Raw genomic sequence first — 27463 nt, forward strand, 5'->3', positions numbered from 1 at the left:
CCACAAACAAGGTTCTTTCGCACTGATTTTGAATATGGGTGTGCTGTGGGTGTTAGTCTGCAACAATATTTAAAAGCAGAGCTGTAGACTATTTAAAAGTCATCTGTTAAGTCATAATGACACTTTTTGATCAAATAGACTAATTACTTTTGACCCACCATAGTTGCCATGGTTGTGCATATACAGTGAGTGGTTATTAACAACATTCTTGGTGTGTTTCCTTTTCAGCTCTAAGTGCTAATGTGAACTTATTTTTGCTCCTAGATGTCTGCAATGACTTTGGATAGCACAGTGTTATCCGATAGAACAGATGACCGGAGCTACAAAAATAAAACCCAAATAGTAATAAACCATAATTTTCCTTTTACAATTGTCAAATTGGTAGAAGCACAACTCCCAATGAATGTTCATGTTGCTTCGTGTCTGCCAGAAAAAAAACTAACGCAGCTTCAACCCAAAGTTTTTTTAACTCCTTAATCAAACATTTAGGGCTCCACTTTTGGTTTTCTACAGATGAAACTCAGTTGTTTTATACCATAATGTCACTAATTCCATTCACATTTCACATCAAATATTGAAGTAAATTGTAAATAAAACACAAATTTCAGTTGTGTTCAGTAAAACAACACATAAATGTATTTTTTAATCTATATTCATTGATCAGGCCTTTAATTTTTCTAAAAATCTTTAATGACAATCTACAAAAAAATGCTTTCTTGTAGATTTTCAGAGTTTTTAGCTAATCTCTTATATTTTTAAAGAATTGTTGTAAGTGTTGCACTGTTTTAGATTTTTTGTGATTCTTTAAACTTAATCCCAATTATCTGTATAGTAGTTATGTCAACACACAAAGAAGCAAGAAGAATTGCCTTTTAGCACTCTTGTTAACGCTAATGAACCAGTGTGAAACCCCAGATCCTCAGGCAGGTGGTAATAACAAATTTATACCTCAGAGTACAGATTGTGTAAATGAGAGTTCAATGAAACGAGATTAGTTGGATCTCCATCAGAGGTTGTATCTGTTCAGTACTGATCTTTGCATCACCATTAAATCCCAATTTTTGTTTGTGTGTGTGTTGTCTATTCCTATTATTTAGGCTGTATTCTTCTTATTGTGCTGTAATCCAGTAGTTGTAGTTTGAAGACAGGTCTGACGGGGACCTGTACATAAAGGTTGAATGACGTCAGCAGTGGGTCCAGTCAGTAGAAAGACAGCTTCTCCTCCTCCCAGCTCAGCTTCTGCCGCTGTTGGCTCCTGTGCATCATAGGTAAGATTTTCACTCTGCAGCGCTCAGTTTCACACATTTTGAGCAGTTTCTCTGTTATCTCTATGTGTGCCAACTGTCCTACTCAGATACTATGGTAGGATTTTTTAAAGTTACTGACCAATCATCGGCACTTCTCTCTCCTCAGGAGGACTTGTCATCCGCCTGTCTTCTGTTTTCTTGCTCTTTACCGGACTAACATCATGGGGAGATTGGACGAGCTCCGGCAGTTTAATTTGATCAAATGGCTCAGAGAGGAGAGACAGTCGAGGAAACTGATTCTCTTCATCGTTTTCGTCGCTCTGCTCCTGGATAACATGCTGCTAACTGTAGTCGGTAGGTGCAATCCTCCCTTTCTCACCTGTTACACAGATTTGCGTTTGGTGCAACAGGTTGTTCAACTCACCAAGTCTGCTCCAATATGCCCAGTTGTTGTTATTAAAGTGCCGCCGATCGCCCCAATCTGCATAATGCGCTCAGAGTTTGGAGATCAGGGCTTTCTGGACGCTACATCCTCAACTGTGCCAAAGCCCCCGCGTCGAATTCAAAACCTGACAAGATATGCGATGTGGTCCAGGTCAAATATGTCAAGTGTGAAATGTTGCGTAAATTGGAGGTCATCAAAGTGGAACAGATGTAGTTTTTAATTTATTAATAATTTTCTCATAATCCCTGCTCTCCAATAAAATAACCAGATCAGATTTGAGATCAATTCATATTTTTACCTCCACATCAGACGCTCACAAAGAGGTTATTATTTAAAAAATCACTTAATTTTCTAATATATACTCTCTCTCTACATCCATCTAGTCATCCGTCAGATTAGTTCATGTGCTTTGATTTGCGTGTCACCTAATTCGAATTAGGTGACACACAAATATGGGACTATAGCCTAGATAGAAAACAAATTGATGGTTGTTCCTTTTTTTTCGAAGAAAAAAAAAGAACTTTCCAAAACAATACATAAAATATTTAACATTGTGAAGCAACAGTCCTTTTAATTATTGTAATTGATCCTTAATTTACCTCTGAAAACACACCGGTAGCCAGGAGATCCTTGTAATTAACAAATGGAGTACATTTTAAGGCATACATGACTTTCTCCTTACTTCTTCATTTTCATGTGCAAATTAATTATATTTCAAGGAATTCTCACTCAGTATTCAGGTATGAGTAGTTTGTCTCAGATATGAGGTCAGTTAATGGTAATATATGTATTAATGCTTTGTTTAGGGGCATTTAAAGGGGATGGCTTTCATGTTATTTTGTCAATAACAGGGTGCAGATTATACATTAAAAATACCTTAATGTATTACAGCTGGTTGTTAACCCATTAATTGACCTTTTACTTCAATTACATTATTATTAATGGGTAAATTAATGGAATTTTAAGATAAACAGATATTAAGGAACTCTGTTTAATGGTGTAAGAAACATTCATGTTAATGATAGGCTTGGATGAGTTTGAATGATAAGCTACCCTGTTCACCCAAAGACAAACATGTATTCAAAATGTTCTCCACACGCCTCCATTACACAAAGACCTCCAGCTTTTTGCAAGTGTCTGGCAGAACACACTCTGACTGTGTTTCAGATAGATAGAACCATTTTCCTCTATAATGAATTTTATAGAGACAAGATCCTAAATGAAAGCAGAATAAGAGAGATCACTCCACTAACATGAAGTAGGCCACGGCACTTCATCATCTTGATTCAGAATGATTTAAAATTTAGATTTGTTCATTATATGCATCTCTTAAAATCTAATAGCAGTATCTACAACTGTAGATCATATATTTAGTCCCATATCACAATAATCTATGATATTTGAACATTGTATGGATGACAGTGTCGTGCATACTCGTTGACCATATTGACATTATTGAGCTGGTGTCATCATCATTCAACACAACGCTTAAGTTAATGTGCAGTTCATGTGTATTTTTATCTTTCCCTTTGTCTCTGCATATGATTTTCTTAAGTGTGTTGATGAATGATTTTGTAGATATGCTTCTATTGCCTGGCTACTCATATTTGACAGAGGTGTTCACCACAGCATGTTTTATAACAGGATTAAATTTAGTGTTGATTGATAGGCCTGACAAGGAGAAGACTGAAACATCAAACATTTTATTCATCAACACAATTTATTTTCATCTTAAACATTCATCCATGGGCGTATTACTGTCTGCCAGCGTCTTGTCACATGCAGCACTATATTAATATAAACTATATTAACTACTATATTAAATAAAGTTCCACTGTGGTATATCAGAATGTCAGGTTTTCCTGGCGGCCTAGGGGTTTAGGGTTTAGGGCGGTTCCCATTTCTTTCTACTCTAATTTTCCTGTCATCATCAAAGGCATAACCTCCTCCCTAACCCCCCCCCCCTTCCGTAAAAAAAAAAAAATCTGCAACTAGAGTCAAAATAATTTGAGCTGGAGCGGTAAATGATCATCAGTGTAATAATGTACGTTGTCTACACTATTTGCAACAGTTTTTTGTTTTTTTTTAATGGCTGCACCATTCCATTAAATGTAATACTAATCTGGTGTTGTGCATAATTTTATACACATTTTCCCAAAGCTCAGCTTGAACATATTTGGTATCTTTGGAAATTATGAGAAGTGACACGACTCAAGGAGGCAGGACGTTGTTTCTTGGAAGACACGTTGGTTTGTCTCATTTAAATGAAAATATTCAGTGTTTTGAGCACCACAAACAAATTCTTTTCACTTCCATTGTATTGGGTGGTGGCAGAGGTTTCTATTCTTTGAAACTATCTGCATGGCTAGATACTACTAGGACTGAACTTAATTATGTGGGCCCAATTTTTTTTTGTTTGTCTGTTATTTGTGGTGGTTGCTACAGAAACCTTAGCTTCTTTAAGGTTTCTTTCTTCAGGCTAGTGCTTGTGAATCACCCATGAAGAATACTCCTTGTCCTGCTCCCTGTGTGCTGACATACAGTATGTTGCAGTGTCATCCAGATTAGCATCATGCCAGTGAGCATCAGTCAGTGGTCATGTCATATTTGATTGTGTCAATCTCCTCACGCCTCTTTATGCCCGCCAGTGCCCATCATTCCCAGCTACCTGTACAACCTGGATGAGTCAACAGACATGGTGTTGAAGAACAACACATCTCAACAGGGTGCTCCAGGAGCCTTCAACAACATTGTGTCCTTGTATGACAACACCGTGAGGTCTTCAGGCTCCAATGCCACAGTCAGGTCCACTGATATGATCGCTCCAACCTCTACTGCTCCAGAGCTGCCACAGAACTCTTCCGACTGCCCCCACTCCTCCAAGAAGCTGCTCAATGAGAATGTCAAAGTGGGAATGCTGTTTGCCTCTAAGGCCACCATACAGCTGATTACCAACCCCTTCATAGGGCCGCTTACCAACAGGTGGGTTTTTTTTATCATCTCTGTGCTCCATGTGGAGACATTGGTTATGTAGCATTTACACTTGGGAGATTTATCTACCAGAAGATCTTCAACCAGGCAACCTGGAACAACATTGTTGCCTCACCTATTAAACACATGTTCCTATGGTGGTGTCTGTGTAAAATCACAAAGAACAGGACAACATGAGACACATTACTAGGTAAAACCCATTTTTAGGGGATAATATGTTTGGCAGCAGAGAAACGATACATTTATATAATATTATATTTATATAATTGTGAATTAAATTCACAACTATATAAATATTATAATATTTACCCCTTACACATGCCATTAGGGCTGCAACTAACAATTATTTTGGTTTGGTCAGCAAAATGTTGGTTGCCAGTCAAAAGCCAAACATATTTACTATCACGCAAGACTTCTACAATTAAGCTGGATCAAGGAAATGTTTGGCATTTTTGCTTGAAAATGTACTTAAGTTATTACTCAGTTATCAAAGTAGTTTCTGATTACTTCTCTGCAGATCATCCAATCAATTAATTTACTAATCGTTTCAGATCTACACATTCCATAAAATCACAACTTGAGTTTGAAGATACCAGTTCAAGCATGAGCTGACAGCAGATATATCAGAAAAAACTAGAAAATACTGCCTCGCAGTTGTATGCCTCCACCAACCAGTCAAGTTGTAGTTTACATCCATGTCTGTCTTTGTAGTGAAGGAATTTAATAAAAGGTATTAAGTGCATTTTCCTTGTATGTGTTCACATGTTTGGCCAACAAAGCTGATTCTGATAGAACACAAAGTTGTAGCCATGACAGTAGACAAAGCTTCAGATATGGATGTTGCTGCAAAGAAGCTACAAATTCTAAAACGTGGATGCTTCACACATCTTCAACCCAGCAGCACATCTAAACAATCACCACAGTTTCAAGGTAGCACCAAGATCAGTGTTACCAATTCAGTATCTGACCAAAACACTAGAGGTGTTTATTTGTATATACTTTTTCAATTACCTACATCATGTTCCTTCACAAATTGTTATACTGTATTCTAACAAATACAATGACTCTCAATTTAATCTATGTGACAAACACACTTTGAATAACTACAATGATAGGTTTATCTGGCATTGGATACAACTCTTAGTGTGCATTTCATATGACATCATTCAAAAAATGTTAAAGAGAAAAGAGATAAAATGTTGAAGAGGAGATTATTAACTTTACAGCTGGAAGACAAAAGACAGAACAAGAGTGTCACAGAATGACAGGTTTCCTTTCAGACAACAGAGGCTTACTGCTAGCCCAGGGCCAAAATCATGTTTCAAATTTTTCCCTTGTCTTTTAGAAGTCAGTGCAGAATAACATTTATGGTCTTATCTGAGGCAACATCAAACACAAATTGAAGGGAAAGAGTAACAACAGACTCTATTTTTTTTCGAGCTCTAGGGAGGAAAATCAAATGCTGCATATGGTAAACATGTTGGTTGTAATGCTGTTTAAAGGGCATTAAATCATGCAAGCTAGAGCAGATCTATTCCAACTGAATCAAGTCGAGCAGAATTCCTGATTATGTGTGTTTGCATGTGTGTGCATGTGCATTTGTCTGTTTTACACATGGATAGCTTCTCAATGGATGAGTAAATCAATGAAATTAAATGTTAATGGATATAAGTGGAATCTATCATATGTGTGATAGTCTGAGACACAAAACATAGACTGTATATAAATATGGACAATGTATCTCCACTTCCTGCTGCTATGCAAAAGTGAAGCCAAAATATCTCCTTTCCAGGAGCTGCCATCTTACTTGTGTGACATCATTTGGAGCCAGAGTCTGGCCAGTATAATCGGGTGGCGGGATGACGGCCTGTGGGACACGCCCCCTCAGCCGTCCCGCTGCCTGATGGAGGTTTGAGAGCGGCTGTCACAGCTGTCAATCATGATGTCACACCCCCTTTTTATATTGTCAAATAACTAATTAAAAACAAACTTATCATAAAAATGAGCACTTGAACAAACATCAGCATGATAAGAACGACCTAAAATGACAGAAACCATCTTTAGGAAAACTGTATTTGACGTGAACTTTTCAGTTTGGCTCATGTCCCATCTGCTAACATGGAGGGGGCGGGGTTTATGACCTATATTGCAGCCAGACACCAGTGGATGATGAAGATGTTTTGGCTTCACTTTTGGCAAGCTGTCATGACGTCCATCTTTATATACAGTCAATGGCTTTTAAAGCCTTAAACTCCATTAAGTGAATAAATATGGCCAAAACATCAGTTATTGCAGGTTTAAACAAACTGAATTGGTTTTTGAGACCGTAATGTGTTTAGGAAAAAAAGTGGGGCTTTATGCTGTTTTTCTTTTTGAGAGAGAGGCTTGAGGATGTTTTTAATACTTTTTCAATTTGGGGCCGGCAAAATTTTGGAGCCAGCATTTAGCAACAATTGGTGCTACTATATCTTGTAAAAGAGGTTATTTGTTGTGCCAAACCCACAGAGAATAAACCCAGCTCAGCAGTTCTTCCCAGTTCAGCTCACTGATTTGTTTTTAACTTTAATGTTTTGGTTCAGTCTAACCACACTTATCAACCATGCTTCCAGCTACAGCACTGTAAACTTACTGTATGCCACCTGCCCATCACCAAATGTCTGACAGATATAGCAACTAGCTGCTGAACTTAGTGGAACATTTAACAGCTGAAGATACAAGTTGTATTTCTTAGATGTAGGTAGAGACCAAAACCGCAAAAAGAAGAGGAAATAGTGGACTTACTATCCCTTTTTTTAAAATTCTTGCAGGACCTAATCTTATAAAGATGGGCCAAAAAAAGAGAAGTTTAAAACCTGCTAGAACAGAGCCAGGCTAAAGATTGTTCTAACATAATGTAAGATAAATGTGTGAATGCTCCAACATTATTGGCATACACCTCAAAGGCAGTGTTTAGTGTCTCAGATGGGCACTCTGATATGCTGTTATTGAGTCCCATTACTGGTCCTTTGTCACCTTCCCTCCTGACAGAGGACAACACAAGGCAAGTCGAGCATGTCAGGTATCTACGGGGGAATACAAAAGCTCTGTTGTGCATGGCAGCTTTTAACCTTTTAATGAAAAAGATGTTGTCATCCTCCTCCAGTGTTTTGGTTAAAATGTCAGGCTAACAATTGTAACCGGCAAAATATGTCATGCAAATGCAGAATTTCTATAAATGCTGTGTTCCTGGTGTTACAAGACATGTATTTTCTATGCAGTTTATTTTTGTCAATGTTCACTTGCAGATGTTGATTTTCGTTTACTATGTAGTTGTCTTTGCTATTTTGACACCTCCATACCTGTCCTGATTGACCAAGGCAACAATGCCTATACAGAGCAGTGAAGCCTGAAGCCTCACCGCTTCTGAAGGAGACAATACACTGGAACTGACTTTCAGTTTTAAAATAATCAATTTATTTAATGTATATTTGTGTAGACATCTCAAATCAATTAGATGCTTATAAATGTAACGTCTGCCTTTCTTTCTGTTTTTCCCTTCAGAATAGGATATCAGCTTCCCATATTCGCTGGCTTCTGTATCATGTTCCTCTCTACTATCAGTAAGTGCATGCTCTGGGCACATGTCTTCATAATTACAAGATCAGAATGCTTGCATCATGTCTGATGTTTCTTTGTCTATATTTCTGTTATTCTCACTGTTGTGAAGTGTTCGCCTTCTCATCGAGCTACGCTCTGCTGTTTGTGGCCAGATCGCTTCAGGGTGTGGGTTCCTCCTGTTCGTCTGTGGCGGGTAAGACCTCAATTTACAACTCAGCATACCTGAGTTCATGTACATATTCAAAACAGTGTTGTATTTTGGGTTTTTTGTGACATACAAATGTTGCCAGACCACTTTTGTGGTCTCTTCAACTCTTTCTCATACAGGGTTGTTGTTAGCCTGCTTTTATATGTAGGAAAACAGTCACCAAGCGAAAACCTAAAATTGTTACTTGTAAAGTGGTAAATGTGAAAGACACTTACAGTATATTGTAAGTGTATTATGTATCTTATCTTATGTATCTTTTAATGGTCAGTATGAACAGGAGGAACAGGAGGAATGATTACAGCAAGAAAAACATGTTTTAATGTTCGTTTGGGCTCCTGACTGTTGTTTTAAAACAGACTGAAAAACTGTGAACTCGTGAAAGCTGATATAAAAGGACAAATACAGTAGTATTTGTTATAACTGGTGGGTCTGTTACGTTGAAAATCTGTATGATGTAATCTATACATATGTGTTTTCAGGGATGGGAATGCTTGCTAGTGTGTACACAAATGATGAGGAGAGAGGCCACGCCATCGGGATCGCCCTGGGAGGTCTGGCATTGGGAGTGTTAGGTATGTGTACATATACATACAGTATAAATACATACATAGTCCAACCAAGAGATGTTTCTGTAAAGGGAACACACCAGATTTGAAATGTAAAAAAACACAACAATGACACACACTTATCATTTTTGAGCTTTTACATATATATTAACATTTATTATTTTACTAAGAATTTTTTGCAGTAAGTAAATTATACCACAGAAATTACAGATAAATGTTTAGTGTGCTTAATCTGAAAATATTACAACCATAATATATTATCAAGACAAGATTCTTCTATAAAAACTGTCTGGTTTTCTGTGAATGAAATGTTGTTGCTTCTCTCTACATGCATCAATTCCAAATCAAATCATTAACTAACAGTAAAGCTGCTACCAAAGACATTCAAATATTAGGAATCATGTGTACATATATGAATGCATGTATTCCATAGTTTTGCATGCAATCAGAATGCACACACACTGGAGGGGTGAGGAGGAGAGAAAGAGCGGTTATTGTAGAAGCAGAAACACAAATGACCAGCAGGAGAAAAAAACACAATAATGACCAAGGGTCATAACAGAATACGTCCCCTGCAAATTTTTTAACATGCATGTCATGGCAAGAGTAAGGTTTTCAAAACTAATCTGACAGACCCGTTGCAATGTGAGCTGTATCATAGAGGGGAAAGCTGCAGTAACTACTGTATATAGTGATTGTAAAGTTGATCTCTCCATCACTGACCATCCAGTGTATTCTCCACAGTTGGACCCCCATTTGGCAGCGTGATGTATGAGTTTGTTGGGAAAACTGCTCCTTTCCTTATTTTGGCATTCCTGGCTCTGTTTGATGGAGGTACAGTTACAATCCTTCTTGGTCACTGTAGAAGTAATGGTAAAAATATTGTATAAGATTTATAATGTTTAGCATAATTTCATCTTAAAAAATATCTATTTATGTAGATATCAAAGGCTTACATTCAGGTGATTCACTGTTTCTTTTCAGCTCTGCAGCTCTTTGTTCTTCAGCCCACCAAGGTGGAACCAGAGGTAAGTGTGTTTGCCTTGATGACTCATTTCCTGAAGGTTATCTCACTTCATTAAGATGACCTTTACAGCTGCAGAAGACCATTTCTATGGCAGTTTTTGCTTAATTAGATTGTAAATACAGGAAATATGAAGCTAAATAGAGAAGTTATATGGACTGCAATTACTGTTTAAAGCACTTAACCTGACACTAGCACAAAGTACTTAACAGTGCCTCACAACACTGCAATTCTTGTTAAGGAAAAGTTAACATTACTGTTTTTAAAAGCTATGAGCGCACAAAATCTACATTAAAGCAACAAAGTTTACATTAACAATGGCTACCAAGGAGGCATTAGGCAAAATCCAATTGGGAGGCTAGATATAATAAGTACAAGGAAATAAGAAGTATGAAGAATATCAAGTATGAAGAAGTGGACTTGTGTGAGGTGTGACACAAGTTAATATAAAAATGGAAGAGCCTATGAGTCAGTGCCAGTTTAGTGCTTCTCTTGTTCACTTGTTTCCTTACCACAAACTCATTCATTTTTGAAAGAATAGATAAACACTGAACAGTCCAAATGTATGAACAAATATCTCTACATTTATATTACAAACATGGTAGTAGCATCAACAACATATCTTCAGTGTCTAATGGACATGTTTGACTAAATATGTCAATGGTATTTCTTACATGTATATTGAATTTCCTGATCTCCTCACACCTCTTTTGTGTACTCTGTTACCGTCCTTATTTACAGTGACTTGAAACTTTTGTACTGCAGTGTAAGACACTGGTTAATGAAAAAAATGTCATGTACTCATGTAAATGTCTGTAATCATTGAGTGAGGTAAGGTATATGCATGGCACAATTAGGCTTAAAGAGAGAGCGAAAAGCACTCGACAGATGCTTCAGTGATCTCATTAGACACAGTTTTTGAACACTAATTAATGACTCCTACAGAAAAGAGAGAGAATACTTTGTTGCTTCTTTTTAGGATAACATATGATCTTATATATTAGTGGAGATAACAACCAAACAGAACTGCTAATGGAAGCAAAGACAGCTGTTTCTGGTCATTAGCAGATTCTTTCACCTTTTCCATGTCCTTCATTTCTGGCATACTAAGAAATGTCCAGAGGCCTGCTTGGAAAAATTAAAAAAGGTTCTGTAGAGATTTGCTGCAAGACACAATAGTTCCTTTCAATGAAGGAATAAGCTGCATTAGGCTCACATATGTGTTATTCTGCTTGTATTCAGCAGGAAATCTCATTCTCAATTTCACATGTGTAATGTTTTTGACTTTTCATTTGCTAAATAACAAATAACAAATAACAATAACATGACAATTCTTCAAGGACACAGATATTTTCACTTACATTTTAGAAATGTTACAGATGCTTGAGTCTGTCAATAGTCTGTCAATACAATATACAGAACTGACTCTGAAATTTAAATGTCAAAATTTACATTTGATTTATACTTAAATTAACGAACCTTTTAAAGGCAGTACTGTCAGCTAATTTTCATACATTTCACATGTGTGATTGTTACTTAACTGCCTGCTGAAAAAGAATAATATTGCTGTGGGTGTCAGTGGAGGATTAATGTATATGATGTGTGATGTCAATCATTATATTAAATATTGTTACAAATATGATCTCATAGTGACTTCAATTAGTGCTCTGTCTCTCAAACTGTAGATTAGTTCACAAGGTTATATTTAACAGGGAAGAGGTGATTAGCTTAATGGTAGAAAAGAAGTGTAAAAAGGATTTTTCCAAAACCAGATTTAATTGAGAACTGTAACCTGTGTCTTTTACTCATGGGGGTTTTGGTTGGTTTTTCCATTTAACATGGGATCTTTGTCCATCACAGAGTCAGAAGGGGACCCCACTGCTGACACTCATGAAGGATCCATACATTCTAATTGCAGCTGGTAAGAAAACAGCACAGTAGATGTGAGAAAACCTAATGTCACCCCACTATGGAGGAGTATCTGTGGGATATTGCATTGTTAATGGTTCTGAGGAAAGAGCTGGGAAGAATAATTGACTCAGATCTCATTTTTTGTTTACTGGATATGTCAGCCAAATACAAACACAACAATTGATTTGCTGGTTACAGAGAGGGAATATGGCTTGAAATTGTGTGGTGAAGTGAGTGCTGCATAAGGAGGGTCATCTTTCCATCAGAAAAACCTGTGTGAACAATGCTGCGTGTTTGTGTGTATTGTGTTGGCCAGTGCAGTTTCAAACAGATATTGTGACACAAACACATGTTGCACATGTTGTGACACTGCTGCTTGTTCGCACAGCAGTCCTCCAAATTAATTTACCAAATATATCGTCTTACCATGTGACTCCAGAACGACACCTAATCTGGCACCCCTAAGGGCAGCAATCACTTATCATTTTTCTGTGCTTTCCAAAGCCGTTACAAATCACTGTTAAAAAATAATGATGTTTTATGGTGTGACAATGCTGTGGTTAAGGTCTGGTTAGGTGCAGGGAAAGATTTTGGTTAAAATGATCACTTTGTGGTGTGGGTTAAAATTACTACTTACTTAAAGTTAGATTACCTTTGTTGTCATGGCTACAATAATAACCACAGGATTAAGGTTAGGGGATGATGGTAGTCACATTTTTTTAAAAACTGTCCCAACTCGCAGTTGGAAATATGAAATCGCAGTTGGAATTGGGAAAGGTTGTCTCCACTGTTGGGTTATAACCACCAACCACCACACCCCTTCCAAATGAGGACAATTGTCAACTTATATATATGTCATCTGAACTGCGCCACTTCTCTGGGTCATAAATGTGACTATATGTGGGTTTTGGGTGACTGACATTACGACCCATTGTGTCGTTTTTCTTGGGAGGACAGTCCCAAAATTACACAGCTATTACAGAAAACCTGTGTGTCAACCTCAGTTCAGTTGTAACTAATTCCTTTAGTGATGATGTTTTTTGTCCCACATATTAGTCAGTGCTGTGACATACAGTATATCCATATATCAATCAGGGTTGCAGCGTTAGCAGGCTAAGCAAGCTTCTCCCTAGCTACTTCCCCAAGCTTTTCCTGGGGAATCGTAAGATTTTCCCTGGCCAGATGGGATATAGGATCCCTCCTGTGAGCCTGCCACAGTGTCTGCTCCCAGTTCAACGTCCCTGGAATACCTCCACAGTAAGGCATCCAGGGCATCCTACCAGATGTTAACTTATTTTGGTTGATTGTGTCCTCTCATTCTTACCCTCACTACCCAAAGCCCATGACCATGGAGTAGCACTGAGAACACAGACTGTTAAATTGAGAGGGTTGCCTTCATGCTTAACTGCCTCTTCACTACAACAGTCTGATACAATGCTCAATCATGCACAAATCCACCTTTCGATCTCATGCTCCATTTTAGCATTGCTCATAAACAACACCCCAACTTGAGCTCTCTCTCTTGGGGCAACAATTAGTTCAAAGGGGCCATCCTCAGTTTATCAGCAGAGTAGCATGGCCTCATGGCCCATGGCACCTTGGAGGTGCTTCACACACAGATGCAAACCACCCCAAAGCACACTGGAGGTGTCAGGTTGATGAAGCCAGCAAAACTACATAATCAACAAAAAGCAGAAATGCAATCTTGAGGTCACCAAACTGGATATTCTGCACTGCTCTGCTGCTGATAGAGATGCTGTCCTTTACAATCACAAACAGAATCAGAGATAAGGGGCAGGCTTTCTGGAAAAGCTTTCAGACTTCGCAGTGGAGAAAGGAGTTTCAAGAAATACCAGCAGCACTGAGGTCAAATTTATGTTCCATCACTTTATATCACACTGATTACACACTTCTCATAATTGACAACAAGCCTAATGTTTTTCTTGGTGAACAAAATTACTAACTTTCATTTCTCACCACAGAGATTTACATCCATACACCCTCAATGTTGTCTTGCACTTCTTCAACCACTAGTGGCACAGATTCCCAATGTTTCCAAGGTGTCTTTTCAGGTTATGGCCAGGGATTAGGGAATTAATGTGGTCACTGTATGGTCCTCACAAGTAGGGTAGTACAAGTTTGAGCCTGTCTCACCACCTCAATTACTGTGACAACAGAGTAACAGAGAGAGCAGGGTGTGTGTTTGTGTGTGTGGGTGTGTGTTCGGGGGTAAAATTGGGAGGTTGTAAGAGTAACACATAAGGACCAAAGTACAAAAACAGATCATAATTGACCATGTGTCCCCTTATCCTCAATCTTCCTCCCCAGGTGCCATTTGTTTTGGAAATATGGGCATTGCCATGATGGAGCCAACACTGCCAATCTGGATGATGGAGACCATGTGTGCCAGGAAATGGCAGCTAGGTATTTACAAAGCTCTGTTCAGTACTCACACACAGAAAACACACATGATGTGTACAGTGTATGTTGTTACAACAGCTAAATGCCCACAAAACCTCCAGTCCTTAAAAATACACACGCAAACAGCATGCCCCACACAAAGACACACATACACACATATTGTGTGGTGAAAAAAATGCTTTGCTAAAAACCAAATTGAGTGTATTAAGCAGATATTTATATCTATGTATGAGGATCAGAAATCAAAATGCAGCAATTTCTCAACAGTCCTGAAGGACCATAGCAGTGTATTTGCATTCTTGAGCCTATTTATTACAAAATCATGTATACTTTACATTGCTGCCAACCATTTTCTAAACCATAGTGCTTTAGACTTTCCAATGTGTTTCCTGTCTCTTCTGGGCAACCACTGACTTCCTTTCATTTTAAAATCAGCCTGCAAAACTAGTAAATTGCCAAAGTAATCCATCACAATTATTTATTATAAAATGTAAAACCTCATGGTATGCTTTGTATAATAGTCAGTTTATTTGTAAAAAATCACTAAAACTTAGAAACTTGTCTTGCAAGACCAGCCTACAGTTTTTGCCTCTCTGAATGTGTTCTGGTAACACTCAATAGACTTTTGCTTGGTATCATTCCATCACTCAGACATTAACAGAAACCTGTTTCCCGTCTTATAGGACATGCAATGCATCAATTGCTTAACTGTCAATAAATCATCAGCTATCAACCAGAATCAACACTGAACAGATAGCTGAAGTCATTGCCTTCTCCTCAGCTAGTTTCTGTTCCACCATATATTTTACATTGTGGGTTTCATACCCACCCATCCACCTATCCATCCATACATTTTACAATGCTAATGTGGGTCAGCTCTCAAAAGTCTGCTACAATGCCCACATCACTGGAGATGCCGCTCCAATCCACATGTTTTCACACACATTTCATCTTGAACTGCTTCCTCTTAACCAGAGGTAGAGTACTGATACCTCAGACTTGGAGGTGCTGATCCTAATTGCAACTGCTGATATTCACACTGCAAACCTCTATTACTAGGACCCCATTCTCAATATGGCTGAAATAATCGAGACTACCTTGACCTTTACCATCTAAAATGATTAATGTTAATTCTTATCCAGCTAACATGGTTCTTTGAACAGAGGAGGTTTGATTTGTTCATTTTAGGTAAAGTTATCTTGAATAAGAGAGCACTCCTACTGTGAAATAAACATGAGGTGAGTTGAAACCACAATTAGCACTCACATGATATGCTGACTGCTAATCATATGATTGTACTCTTGAATAGTTGACATGACGAGCAGATTTTTACTGCAGATGCATAGTCAACAATGGAAAAATGAGGAGCCACCTTGTAATTTTGCAATAAAATAACCACAATTTCTCATTGGACAGCTTAAATACAATTTATAACATTAAGTTAGTTAGTTAGTTAAATCAAAATGTCATAATTAACCACCATGTTTTCTGGTTCCATTGGTCTGATAAAAAAATATATTTCTTTTGTTCATAGTGTTCTAAACTACAGTTCAGATTATTTCTAACAATTTACATGTTCTTATCTAAAATTAAATCCACATTTTTCTCTAGGTGCCTCTACAGACATTCACATATGTGAAATTTAGAAAGTCTTGGTTATGATCCAGCTAACTGTGCTAAGCCTGGTTTGGGCTTAAAAGGACTTGTTGCTCTGACAATACTTCTAAATGATTTTAAGCCCCTTTTGAAGAACTGAAAAATCCAGGCTTGTTTCAAATCGTCAAACAATCAAATCAAGCTAACTCATGTCCAAAGAAACAGGGCCCAGAATGCAATATATATTGTTCCTCCTGAACCTGAAGTTCAGCAGTTGACAGTTGAGACTCCTTTCTGGCACCCAGGCATAAACCTTCCATGCATAGACTGAGCAGTGTGATACCCAATAACTGGAGCACCTCCCATCCCCTCCCATAGTCCCCAGCTCCCAAAAAAGCAAGTCATCCAAAGTTCTGCCTTCTCCATGAAGAGCTTACAGTCAGGCTAGGAGTTCCTCAAATTGATGACTTGCCTAACTATATATCCCCAGTTGACGCCAGCAATTTGTATTTCATTTACCTTATAATGTAGTCAGAAAACCCCCAGTATCATGTTTTAATTTTTCTGAAGAATTGATTCAAAAACATAACTGCTGTCATCTATCAGCTATCACTGAGGGTTAACTTGCAGTTTCTTTGGTTACTAATTCATCCCATATACAAAATATCTCATCAGGCATTGATCCACATTGTTTCTAGAGATTTTTATTTTTACTTAGTGACTTGACGTCGTGCAAAAGTGTCACTCCTCCATACTTCTGGATGTTTTCTATACAGACGCTTCCTGCTGTCTTTGGTCTCATTAGTTTGTTCCTCCAGTCTGTTGTATATGAAGTCTAGGTCAGATAAAAAAGGATGAACAGGATATTAGGGTGTCATATGCTGGCAGGTGGAAAGCACAAGTCTTCATTACAGACAATGGAAGATGTACAGCAGCTCAGCGATGAGGCACTGATAGAGATCTGCTTATCTCAGAAAGCCTTCCCACACCTTCGGTCTCTCATCCCTCTGTGTGTGTGTGTGTGTGTGTGTGGCCCAGGCGTCGCTTTCTTACCAGCGTCTATCTCCTACCTTATTGGAACCAACATCTTTGGGACGTTGGCGCACAAGATGGGGAGGTAGGAAGGGAAATGATCCTCATCTACTCTCTGTCTCTGCCTCTGTGGATTTGATATCTGTTTCCGCTCCTCTAAATGAGTTTTCAGTGTTTTTAATGTTTGTGAGGCTAGCTTTATTGAAGCCTTGATGATACAGGGCATCAATAATTTCTCTATGTGCATGTCTCTGTGAAATGTATTGAGGCTTTGTACATTCAGAATGTTCTTTTGTTGTGTTTGTTGTTGAGTATGCCAGTAACCAAAACTGTTCAATACTATGGATAACATTCCACGAATGTTAAGACAAGACTTTCAATATCCCAACTTCACCATCACAAACCAATATTTCTACTACTGTAACACTGCTGCTGCTGCTGCTGCTGCTGTTACTGCTTTTAATATATAATATGTATTGCTCCTATTATTACTACAAGTTTAATTATGCCTCTACTGACTTTACCACTGGTACAACCTCACTATTACTATTACTGTTACTAATAGTACATAAGAAAAGAAATTGTTTGGGTGTCAGTGTATAAAAAGCTTATTGACGATATAAAGTTTATTTATATGACTGATTAACCATCATTCATTTATTGCTATGACAGTTGTCTCCCTATTCACAAATAGAGTACTTGTTGCAAGTTTGGAAGGACGGTGTTTTTCATTAGACAACACTGATCAGTTGTGCTTCTTTCCCTTACAGATGGCTTTGTGCCCTTATTGGAATGATGGTGGTTGGATTCAGTATATTATGTGTAAGTATGAGGGAGGCAACACTGGTGTGAATTCAGATATCACCTGGGGGATATGAGCAGGTCCACTTTGAAAATCAGTGGTTTAGAAACCAGGACCCTTTGACAGCAGGTATTATAAATGTAATTGTATAGAGGCACTGCTCATGTGAACCAGGACAGGCCTACATACAATATGATACATGTGGTTTTAAGATGCAGTATGTTACATGTTGACATGATCAGCAAAGACACTGGTGGGTCACTGAAGAATTTACAGTGGAGCAGAAATGGTGCTGATTAAAATAAGCTGAATTTTAAACAGGGTTTGTAGGAAATACATGACCATTTTATTTGTATAGAATATACCACAGGTAAACTCAATGGGCTTTGCACTAACAAGCAACAAGTGACATGAGAATATATTAAATAAAATTTCTGTTGCTGTCCCTGGTTTTTCAGACATGCTAGTATCTCAGTCTTGTCTTTATCAGCTGTAAAATATAATAATAATAATAATAATAATAATAGCTTGTCAGTTGTAGAAAAAAGAAATGAAGTCTTATTTTGGTTATTTGCAATTAGCTGAGAAAGAAAGCTGAGAGTCAGGGAGATTCATTTTATTGTTATAATCATAAATTTAATTTATGTATGTGTTAAAGTTGACTTGAAGGGTGGTTTTGTAGTCCACATTATTGTTTAGTTTTGGTCTACAAATGCCCAAAAGTATATGTAATTAGAGTCCTGCTTGTCCTGCGCTAACCAACCAGCTGCTTCTGTTGAAGATGCCAGTTTAGCATTAGCATGAGCCTCAGATAGCTAGCTAAACTGGACAGCCACCAGACAACAACTCTGTGGAATTTTAAGAACTATGCCTCAGAGTTCAACACAACTGCCACAGTTAGCAGAGTGAGGCACAGGGCAACTTTTGCCACCAAAATCTAAGATTCATCCATCTAAAATTATTTCTCATTCCTCAACTAGTAGAAACAATAGTACAACAATAGAGCAAGCCACTAAATGTGGATTTGAAAGTGCTGTAACATGTGCACTTGGTATAATTTTCATGTTCAACAAAGCATTGAGGTGCTTGGGTTAGAACCAGTGTTATTGCTCTTAGCGTTTCTGGGGTAAAAACATCCAGATTGTCCAAGCCATCAAGACGCTCGCTCTGGCCTTGCACAGCAGCAGGAAATCTCTTCTTTATCTCATTACTCTCCCATTACCAGCGTCTCTCCGCATGCAAAGTGTTTATGATTTACACTCACATGCAATGAATAGGATTAAATTAAATGTATATATATATTTCTCTCATATTTGTATGTCTGTTCTAGGTTCCATTTGCCAAAGATATCTATGGCCTGATTGTTCCAAACTTTGGCGTTGGTTTTGCCATCGGTAAGTGTGCTACATTTAATACTGTGCTAAACAAACACCACCAGTGGCACATTCCCCACTGAATGCTGTTTGTGTTTTGTTACAGGCATGGTTGACTCTTCTATGATGCCTATAATGGGATACCTGGTGGACCTGCGGCATGTGTCTGTTTATGGAAGTGTGTATGCCATTGCTGATGTGGCTTTCTGCATGGGATTTGCTTTAGGTAAGCAGGACCCCGAAAGACAAAACCTAAGCACTACTACAGAGTGTTAAAATACAGGCTGATATCTGAATGTGAACAGCAACAGAGTGTCCAAGAAAGAAAATTTTCGACTCTATTTAAATAAGATTTTGTACAGAATTTTGGTCTCTAAATCTAGTATCACAGACACCCCATATGTATTTCCAGGTAATTACTTTGTCTCTCAATGTTTAGTAAAAAATAAGCATTTCTGTAACATTATTACATTTAAACTATCATATTTTTCTAGATATTGTCCCTTGCTTTTGATTTTTAATGTAACAAAACATGGCCTTAAATTAAGCAACATCTGGCTCTCAGTTTTTATAGTATTATTACCAAAAAATGAGGAAACATGCATTTTCCCATGCTGATCCATGGTTTTTCCGTTTGTGTTCCCAGCTAATATCTACCAATAGTTGGTTTTGTATTTTACAGCCCTGAATCATGGTTATTACATAGAAATTTCCAGTTTCCAGCTGACCATTCTGGTTCTTGGTGTATAGGTTTAAGTGGTATAAACATAACATTAACTAGAAAGAAGTGGTTATGCATCTTCTAGTGCTGATTTGTGGTTATTGCACAGACAGTATAGTATTTGCTTTTAAGTTTGTTTTATTCTCTTTGTTATCTCTTTGCATTTTAAATGTGTTCTGTTTTTACTGTAAAGCACTTTGTAACTATGTTTTGAAAACTGCTATATGAATAAAGTTATTTATTATTATTGTTGTTGTTGTTGTTGTTGTTGTTGTTGTTGTTGTTGTTGTTGTTGTTGTTGTTGTTGTTGTTATTGTTATTATTATTTGAAGGGAATATTTAGAATGGTGAGGGACAAGGAATTTCAGATTTTTTACATTACACCATTATTGTTTACCATATAACCATATTATTCTAAGCATTTAGGCCATTGTTACCCCATTATTACTAAGTAAGTACCTCTACTGTATACCATGTATTTACCCAGCATTACTCTATTGTTACAAATATGATATCTTGTTAGTAGTGAGTTAATATCCCTTATCTAAACAAAGCAAACTAAAGCAGTATGTGTTTTTCCTCTACTGATGTAGGTCCGTCCATTGGAGGATCCATAGCTGAGAGTATTGGCTTCCCCTGGCTGATGACCATAATTGGAATAGTGGATATCCTCTTTGCTCCTCTTTGCCTCTTCCTCAGGAATCCACCTGGACAAGAAGAGAAAATTGTAAGATTTGAATCACGCTCAAATACAGTCAACCAAATCCTACATAAACATACAAAAACATGGAAGCTCTGGAAGGCAAGGTCAACAAACAGATTCCTCAAGAACTTTCTAGTTTGGGGGGTGTTTTTGGATGATGTGTTTAACATCATTTTTCTTGTATTGCCTTTAACTTTGAATAACATGTAGTTCCATATAGCCTGAAACAGATGGTGTATCCACTGTGCTGGAAAACAATAAGTATCTTATCAATCCATTCTATACTTATTTGAACATCAAGACTGTGAAAACAGTACCAGCATATTATTTCAAACAGGGGCTGTTTTGTTCCTTTAGGAGTCATAACATGTCAAATGACTTTATTTTTAAAAAACTGTTTGCACACATATCATGTCACAGACTCAAGGAGAGCAAGGGCCTCTCAAGGACTGACCAAAATCTGTTATTAACACTTTGTTAAATATTTTATAATCAATTCAACATACTGTGTAATAATTTGAAACATAATGCACAATGAAAAGGCTGCTTGTTTCTGCGGGTTGCATTATTTATTCTGCATAGCATGGACACTTACAGACAATGAAAGTAACAGCATTTTAATTTATATTTTGGGGCAATTCAGTCTTTAAATAGAAACCAGTACTTTATCAACCATGAACAAATTCGAAAGGCAATGCAAGAAAAAAAGAGATTCCTTGAGGTTTATATGTATATTTCATCAAAGCAACCTCATAATTCATCCAAATGGCTTGATAACTCAACAAGTTGGCTGGTGTTGATGAACACATTTTGACATTCCCTTCAAGGGCTTCACATAAACACTTCTGTCATGTTTTACAGGCTATAAAGATGGGAGATATGAATTACCTTAAGGGGCTTTCACACCGCCGTGCAGTAATTAGCCGCCTCCAGTCATTTCAATAGGGGAAGGTGGCAGAGGGAAAGCAGTTTTGGTCACAGTGGTAGGGTTATGAAGTGGTTGCTGTCCAAATGAACACGCACAGATTTTGATCTGCTGCCCAAAGTTCACTGTGCTGAACTTCTGGCAGTAACCACCTGGCTTTTGCCAATGGGTTGTACCAATGCTATGATGTTCACCTGCCTGCCATCGCAGCCTTGGACTGTAGTGGCAGCAGACGCCTTTAAAAATGATTTGCTTTTTTGGGTAACACTCTTGCAGGTAGGTGGTTGTCAGGATGGTTAGCAGCGGTGTGAAAGCCCCTTTACATCATTGGGCTTCATGCAAATCTCCACCCTGCATGCATGTGGCTGAACCCCCTCATCCTGTAGCTCCACCTGCCTGCCTCCATATCCATTTGCTAGTCTCCATGCAGCATCTGCTATCATTCATCACTTCTCTTCTCCATTAGATTCTGTCTGTATCCATCCCCATCCCTTCACCTTGTCTGCCATATCCTTCCAATTTGCTTTACCATTTGAGTTTTCACTAAGGATGCTCTGATCTGTTGGATCAGTACTGACCCTGACTCCAGTAACCCTACAGCAGGAATAATAAGTTAGATGTATTAGACAAGTTGAACATCACGGTGTGTCTGCCCTCAGATCAGGTCATAGTAAAAATGTAGCTGAGGTGTAGCACTATAAAGATGCATAAAACGCCTTGAACAATATAATTTCAAATATGCACAAGCCTAAAAGACTGATGGTGTATGTCTCCACTTAAGATTACAGTTACAGTCTCACATTACCTTAGCTTCCATGCAGCAAGGAAGTGCTATTTTAATTTGGAAAACTGGTATCAGATTGCTCTTTAGTATAACCTGACACCCCGAGTGTATCAGAATCGATGTCACATGAGAAACTCGTATCAGGGCATCCCTAGTTTTCACCTCTGTCAATCTACCTCAATCGCAATTTCAACATGCCTGCTCTTCCATACTGTACATGAATGAAAATTTCATGTTTTAAAGTTTCTGCGTGATGTGTTGAATTTAACAAAAGAAGAAGAAGAAGAAGAAACATGCTGTGATGCTTAAAACTCTTATGTGTGCAATTTTTATGTGATTTTTCAAACAATTCTGATGGCATATATTTTTGTAAAAAGAGAAATTTGGTGCAGTCTGTGGGCTCTGTTTTCGTGCAGGAACACAGCATAAAGTGCAACACACACAGCTGGCATGCTGTATGAAGGCCCTCCCTTTACAGCCATGTCTGTGTTCCATCTGCAATTTCTAAATGGAGTGATGCTTGTAATCAAACTGCAGTTACACGTCACATACCCTGGTGACTTTGATTAAATGTTAAGCAACCAATACAAGGCTGTGGCAAAATTTTTATGGAACTAGTTTATAGAGTGCAAATAATTAGAAATGTTGCATTAGGCCATGATGCATTTGAAACCCTTCAAACATTTCAATGAAAGCTTGTAGAACAATGTATCCTCTCCTCTAAATATGTAACTTATGATTCTGACTTAAAACACTCCTATAATAACTCAGAGTAGGACATGAGTTATTCATGACACTTCCTCCTCTGACTTTTTACAGAATTTTGACTCTGACTTTTGACAAAAAAATGGAAGGAGTTTTACTCTCTCAGTCGCAAAATAGAAATTATGATGAAATTTTGTAGTTTTCTGACAGTTTCTGTTTGAAATATTATAGGAGACATATTATGTTTTTTGTGATTTTCTGTTATTTATATACTGTTATGATGTCAGATGTTTAACATGGTCAAAGTTCCAAAACTTGTAAAGATATTCCAGTAGAGTCCCAGAATAAAAATATAGACCTGGAAATGTGCATATGTCCCCTTTAAGACAATGGTACAATTCCAAATGCAGCCTACACAGCCTTCATCTGTAGGCATTATGTGTACAGACATACAGTAGGTAGGTAATATAGGTAAATTATGCTGACAAATTAGCTTCAATCTCATTATGATTCAGTATTTACAAATAAGCCATTTGTTTAGGCACATTGGCAGGCCTTGCACATGGCTTAAAATGTATATGAACCTACACTTAACTGTTCGCCAAACCCCTCCCCAAAACCACGATTGTCCAACGATAGCATGTCAAGCTTTGGATTTCACTCATGTGCCAATGTGGGCTAACTTTAGCAACTCTGTCCTCATCTTTATTGGGTTTGGGAAGGCATGTACTCCAGCAACCCCATCTCACGTTACCTGAAATAGCATTACATTAGGTTAGTGTTTTCAAACACATTGGTTAGTCCTCATCCTAAAAGCCTTTTCTCTCGAAGTGTAAAAAGTGAAACTGTTTAAACATACAAGCGTTAAAGTATAAATCTAGCTATTGTCTTGCTTGTCCAGATATGTAAGCTAAGCAGCCAAAAGGGGTTATGTTAGAATGAAATTTGTTCATTTTCATACTTAAAATATTAGGACTAACAAGCTCTACAATGCAGTACATGAAAAATGAGGTCTTGTCTGGCATACTGAGTTTTAACTTAAGTCTTTTGGTACACTAACATATATGTGGCCATTAAGTACATATTTAAGACCCCTTTTACAAGATTTTCATTTTAAAACAAGTCAGCTGGAAACATTTAAAAGTCATTTGGAAACCATTTCCAACTAACTCATATAGCTATTTGGCAATTTGGCAATGACAGTTGTCATTTCAACCAGCAAAATTAACACCTAAATTAACCAGCAAATTAACACCAGGGGCAGATATACCACCTTTCAGTGGTATATCTGCCCCTGTTATTGTGAACTGCATATATGCTGTGCAAAAATGGAAAACTTGATAGGAAATAATGACTATGGGGATTTAGGGAACCATCAATTTAAAATAGTCTGTAATTTGATACAGCAGCGTGACATATACTTGTCAGCCCTCACCTCATTTTACAATGCTTATTATAGTGCTCAATCTTTCACATATTTTTCAGTATTGGACATGCAACAATGATGTTGTAAACCCTTATAGATGGGGTTAAGCATTATTTATTTCTGTAATATTACAATATGACCACACCTCTTCAATATTATATCCCTACAATCTGTAATTTTAGATAAATAAATAGATTAAATGATCATTTACATGAATGCAACTTGTCAAAATGATTTTATCTGACGTACTATAAAAGTTTGAGTTATTATTGCTAGTATGGTTGATCGTGACATACCCAGATTATCAATTTTGTAAAGTCATCTGTGGGCATCTCCACCCACAGAATGTGCGTTCATGCCTCTTCCTGAATGTCATCTACTGGCAGCTCCAGTAGATTTCACATGAGTCATTTTGTAAGTTAACAAATTTGATAAAATGCTTTTACTCCAAGTCCTATAAGTAGGATCAAAAATGTATCCATTTTTGGCCAGTTACATTCCTACTTTGAAATGGACCCTGCAATACTCTTCCAAAAGCTCCAGGGTGTGGCTAAATAGCTGTGGTACAATCAGCACAATTAGAAAATTAGTTTTCACTGGAGTGAATGTGATTGGCCATGATTGTCCCCAGCTGCTAACACACCCACCAATAATGTTTGGTAATGTATTCTTTCTAATCCCACCTCATATTCAAGTGCACCATATGGCTCTGGCTACAAAATACTAAAACTGCATCAGCATGCCCTCAGTGCACTTGCCCTCCACCTTAATACACGAAAATAGAGCCCTATGTATGTGTGTCTTTCAGCTCATTTATTCTCTGTGTAGTCAGGTCAGCTTTATGTGAGGTACTGTATTGCTGTCTCCTTTAGTATCCTGCCACCAGGAGATGCTAAAGTCAGGACATGTCAAATCTTACACATAGGGGTTTTAATGACATAAAACTAGCTACATTAAATGTATTGTTCCAACTTAACTTTCCTGGAGCCTTGTCACACATTGCAGATTATAACATAATCTATATGATTTATCACTTCAAACACTTTAACCCAGAGTCTCCTCAAATCTGGAACATGAACTAATTTTAAAACTGCTCTGGGTTTTTCTCAGTAACAAAAAAAAATCAAGGAACTTTGACAGATTTATTCATGCAACAATTGTCTTTTCAGGCAATTTTGATGGATACCAACTGTTCAATGAAGACGAGGTCCTACTCCACACAGGGGACGTACTACCAGGGTGAAAACATGGATCCAGAATATGACGATTATGATTAACAGGACACCAGCCATGCAGGTTAACCCTTCAGAGGATCTATTTTGTTGTACAAAAAAAGGAACACAGAAGAAAAAAAAACAGCAATGAAACAAAACAGCCAAGATATTTCCATGTGAATGTCCTGCATTCAGTCTTCACTGTTCAGTGTCCTGTTAGCGCTTGTACTGGAGCAAACCAAAGTTGTTCTTGATCTGTGTTTGCAAGCGCATTGTGTGAGAGATATTTTTTAGCCAACAGCCTTATTCAGTAGAGAGATGTGTCCAAAAGCACTTTTTAAACAGTAAGAGCTGAGCAACAAGTACGCTTTGCTGGTTTATTTTGAATACAAACCCTAATTCAAAATCTTAATTCATGTCTCAGCCATTAAAAGCCTGTTTTTATCCACTGTATGTCCAAGATACTTTTTATCATTACCTGAATTCAGTTTGAATAATTGTATCATTATGGGTCATTGTGTGGTATGTCAAGAAACTGTTATTTCTTTAAAATTCAGAAAGATATGTTGGGTCCCAGTCTATGGTCCTTGTCATTATTCATACACTTGGAAAAGTACAGAACACCCAACTGTTCTGTCTTGGATGTGTGGGAAAGTCAGCACATTAAGTAACAGTTTTCTAACCTCTGCCTGAAGACTTTGAGTACTGTGAGTGCCTGGAACATTTGAACGCCATGTCAAAATCAACAAGGAGTGTTGACTTTTGAGCTTGCATCTGATTTTTTACAGCATTTCAGTAGAGGGGAGACAGAGAACACAGGCACCTCCTCAGGCCCCAGACTCAAAGTACACAAATGCAAATGGCAATGCCTGGCTCAGCCACGCAAATGTGTTACCCTGGTGGAAATACTCAACCTGCGCTGATCAATCTCAGTCCTCAAGGAGGTGATATAGGCTAGTTAAAGCTAATCTGAGCATTTCCAAGAGCACAGTAGTAAACAAACATGGTGTCTTGTGGAGGAATGTGTTCTGCGCAGAAGGAAGTAAGAAAAAAAGTAAACAGACTGCGATGTGTGACCTAAATTGTCAAAACACAACAAATCCTCTGGAAGGAAAAGGTTTCACCCCATATCCATATTTTCACAAATGAGTATTACATTGACCCAGAATTATAACACTTAATAACAATTGCAGTAAATAAACAGCACACTTCCACAATATATTTCACAATACGTGAGTTATTTATTCCAGCTTTAATATCATATGCCACTTCACTAAACAGACATGCAGCCAATGCTGACATTAGGCTTGGATGCTAAGCCTACAAGTCAGAGAAACATTGCTATCAGTTGACCTGGTCACCAGGAAGGAACACAGGAAAATTCATCAGTGTGTCCTTGTTGAATAGGTGGTGCTGAGAGGGTGATGGCTTAGTGATTTATTGCACAACAAGATAGCGAACTACTGTAACTGGCTAGCTATCCGATAAAATGCTACCTTTATCTAGTTACAGTAGCTCTCAACATTGATAGATTGCTCGCTATCTGCTAGCTAGATTGCTAACTTGACAATAAGTGAACACAGTTTATTCAAGAAATGTATTTGAAACACTGACTCACGTCTCACTGAATGCAAAGTATGTCTGTTGTGGAGCAGTTTATTCTCTATTATTCCTTCAAAAGACTGCACTGTCCAAAGGGTTTACTAATTTGGTCAATGACAAAGTGTGTGTCCAAGTTCACAGATTTACTGTGTGAGAGGATTCGATGACTG

General features: G+C 37.7%; 1 protein-coding gene across 1 annotated transcript; it reads left to right on the forward strand.

The window, feature by feature from the left end:
- Positions 1-746: 746 nt before the first annotated feature.
- slc18a2 (solute carrier family 18 member 2) lies at positions 747-27463 on the forward strand. The gene is made up of 16 exons (XM_067609309.1): positions 747-1268; positions 1414-1601; positions 4341-4674; positions 8224-8282; positions 8390-8473; positions 8968-9060; positions 9799-9888; positions 10039-10082; positions 11939-11999; positions 14318-14413; positions 17045-17123; positions 17809-17860; positions 19171-19234; positions 19320-19439; positions 20528-20661; positions 25647-27463. The coding sequence occupies exons 2-16, from the start codon at positions 1469-1471 to the stop codon at positions 25752-25754; spliced, it is 1551 nt and encodes a 516-aa protein (XP_067465410.1). The 5' UTR covers positions 747-1268; positions 1414-1468; the 3' UTR covers positions 25755-27463.

This window comes from Thunnus thynnus, chromosome 14, assembly GCF_963924715.1.
Source record: "Thunnus thynnus chromosome 14, fThuThy2.1, whole genome shotgun sequence".
Classification (NCBI taxonomy): domain Eukaryota; kingdom Metazoa; phylum Chordata; class Actinopteri; order Scombriformes; family Scombridae; genus Thunnus; species Thunnus thynnus.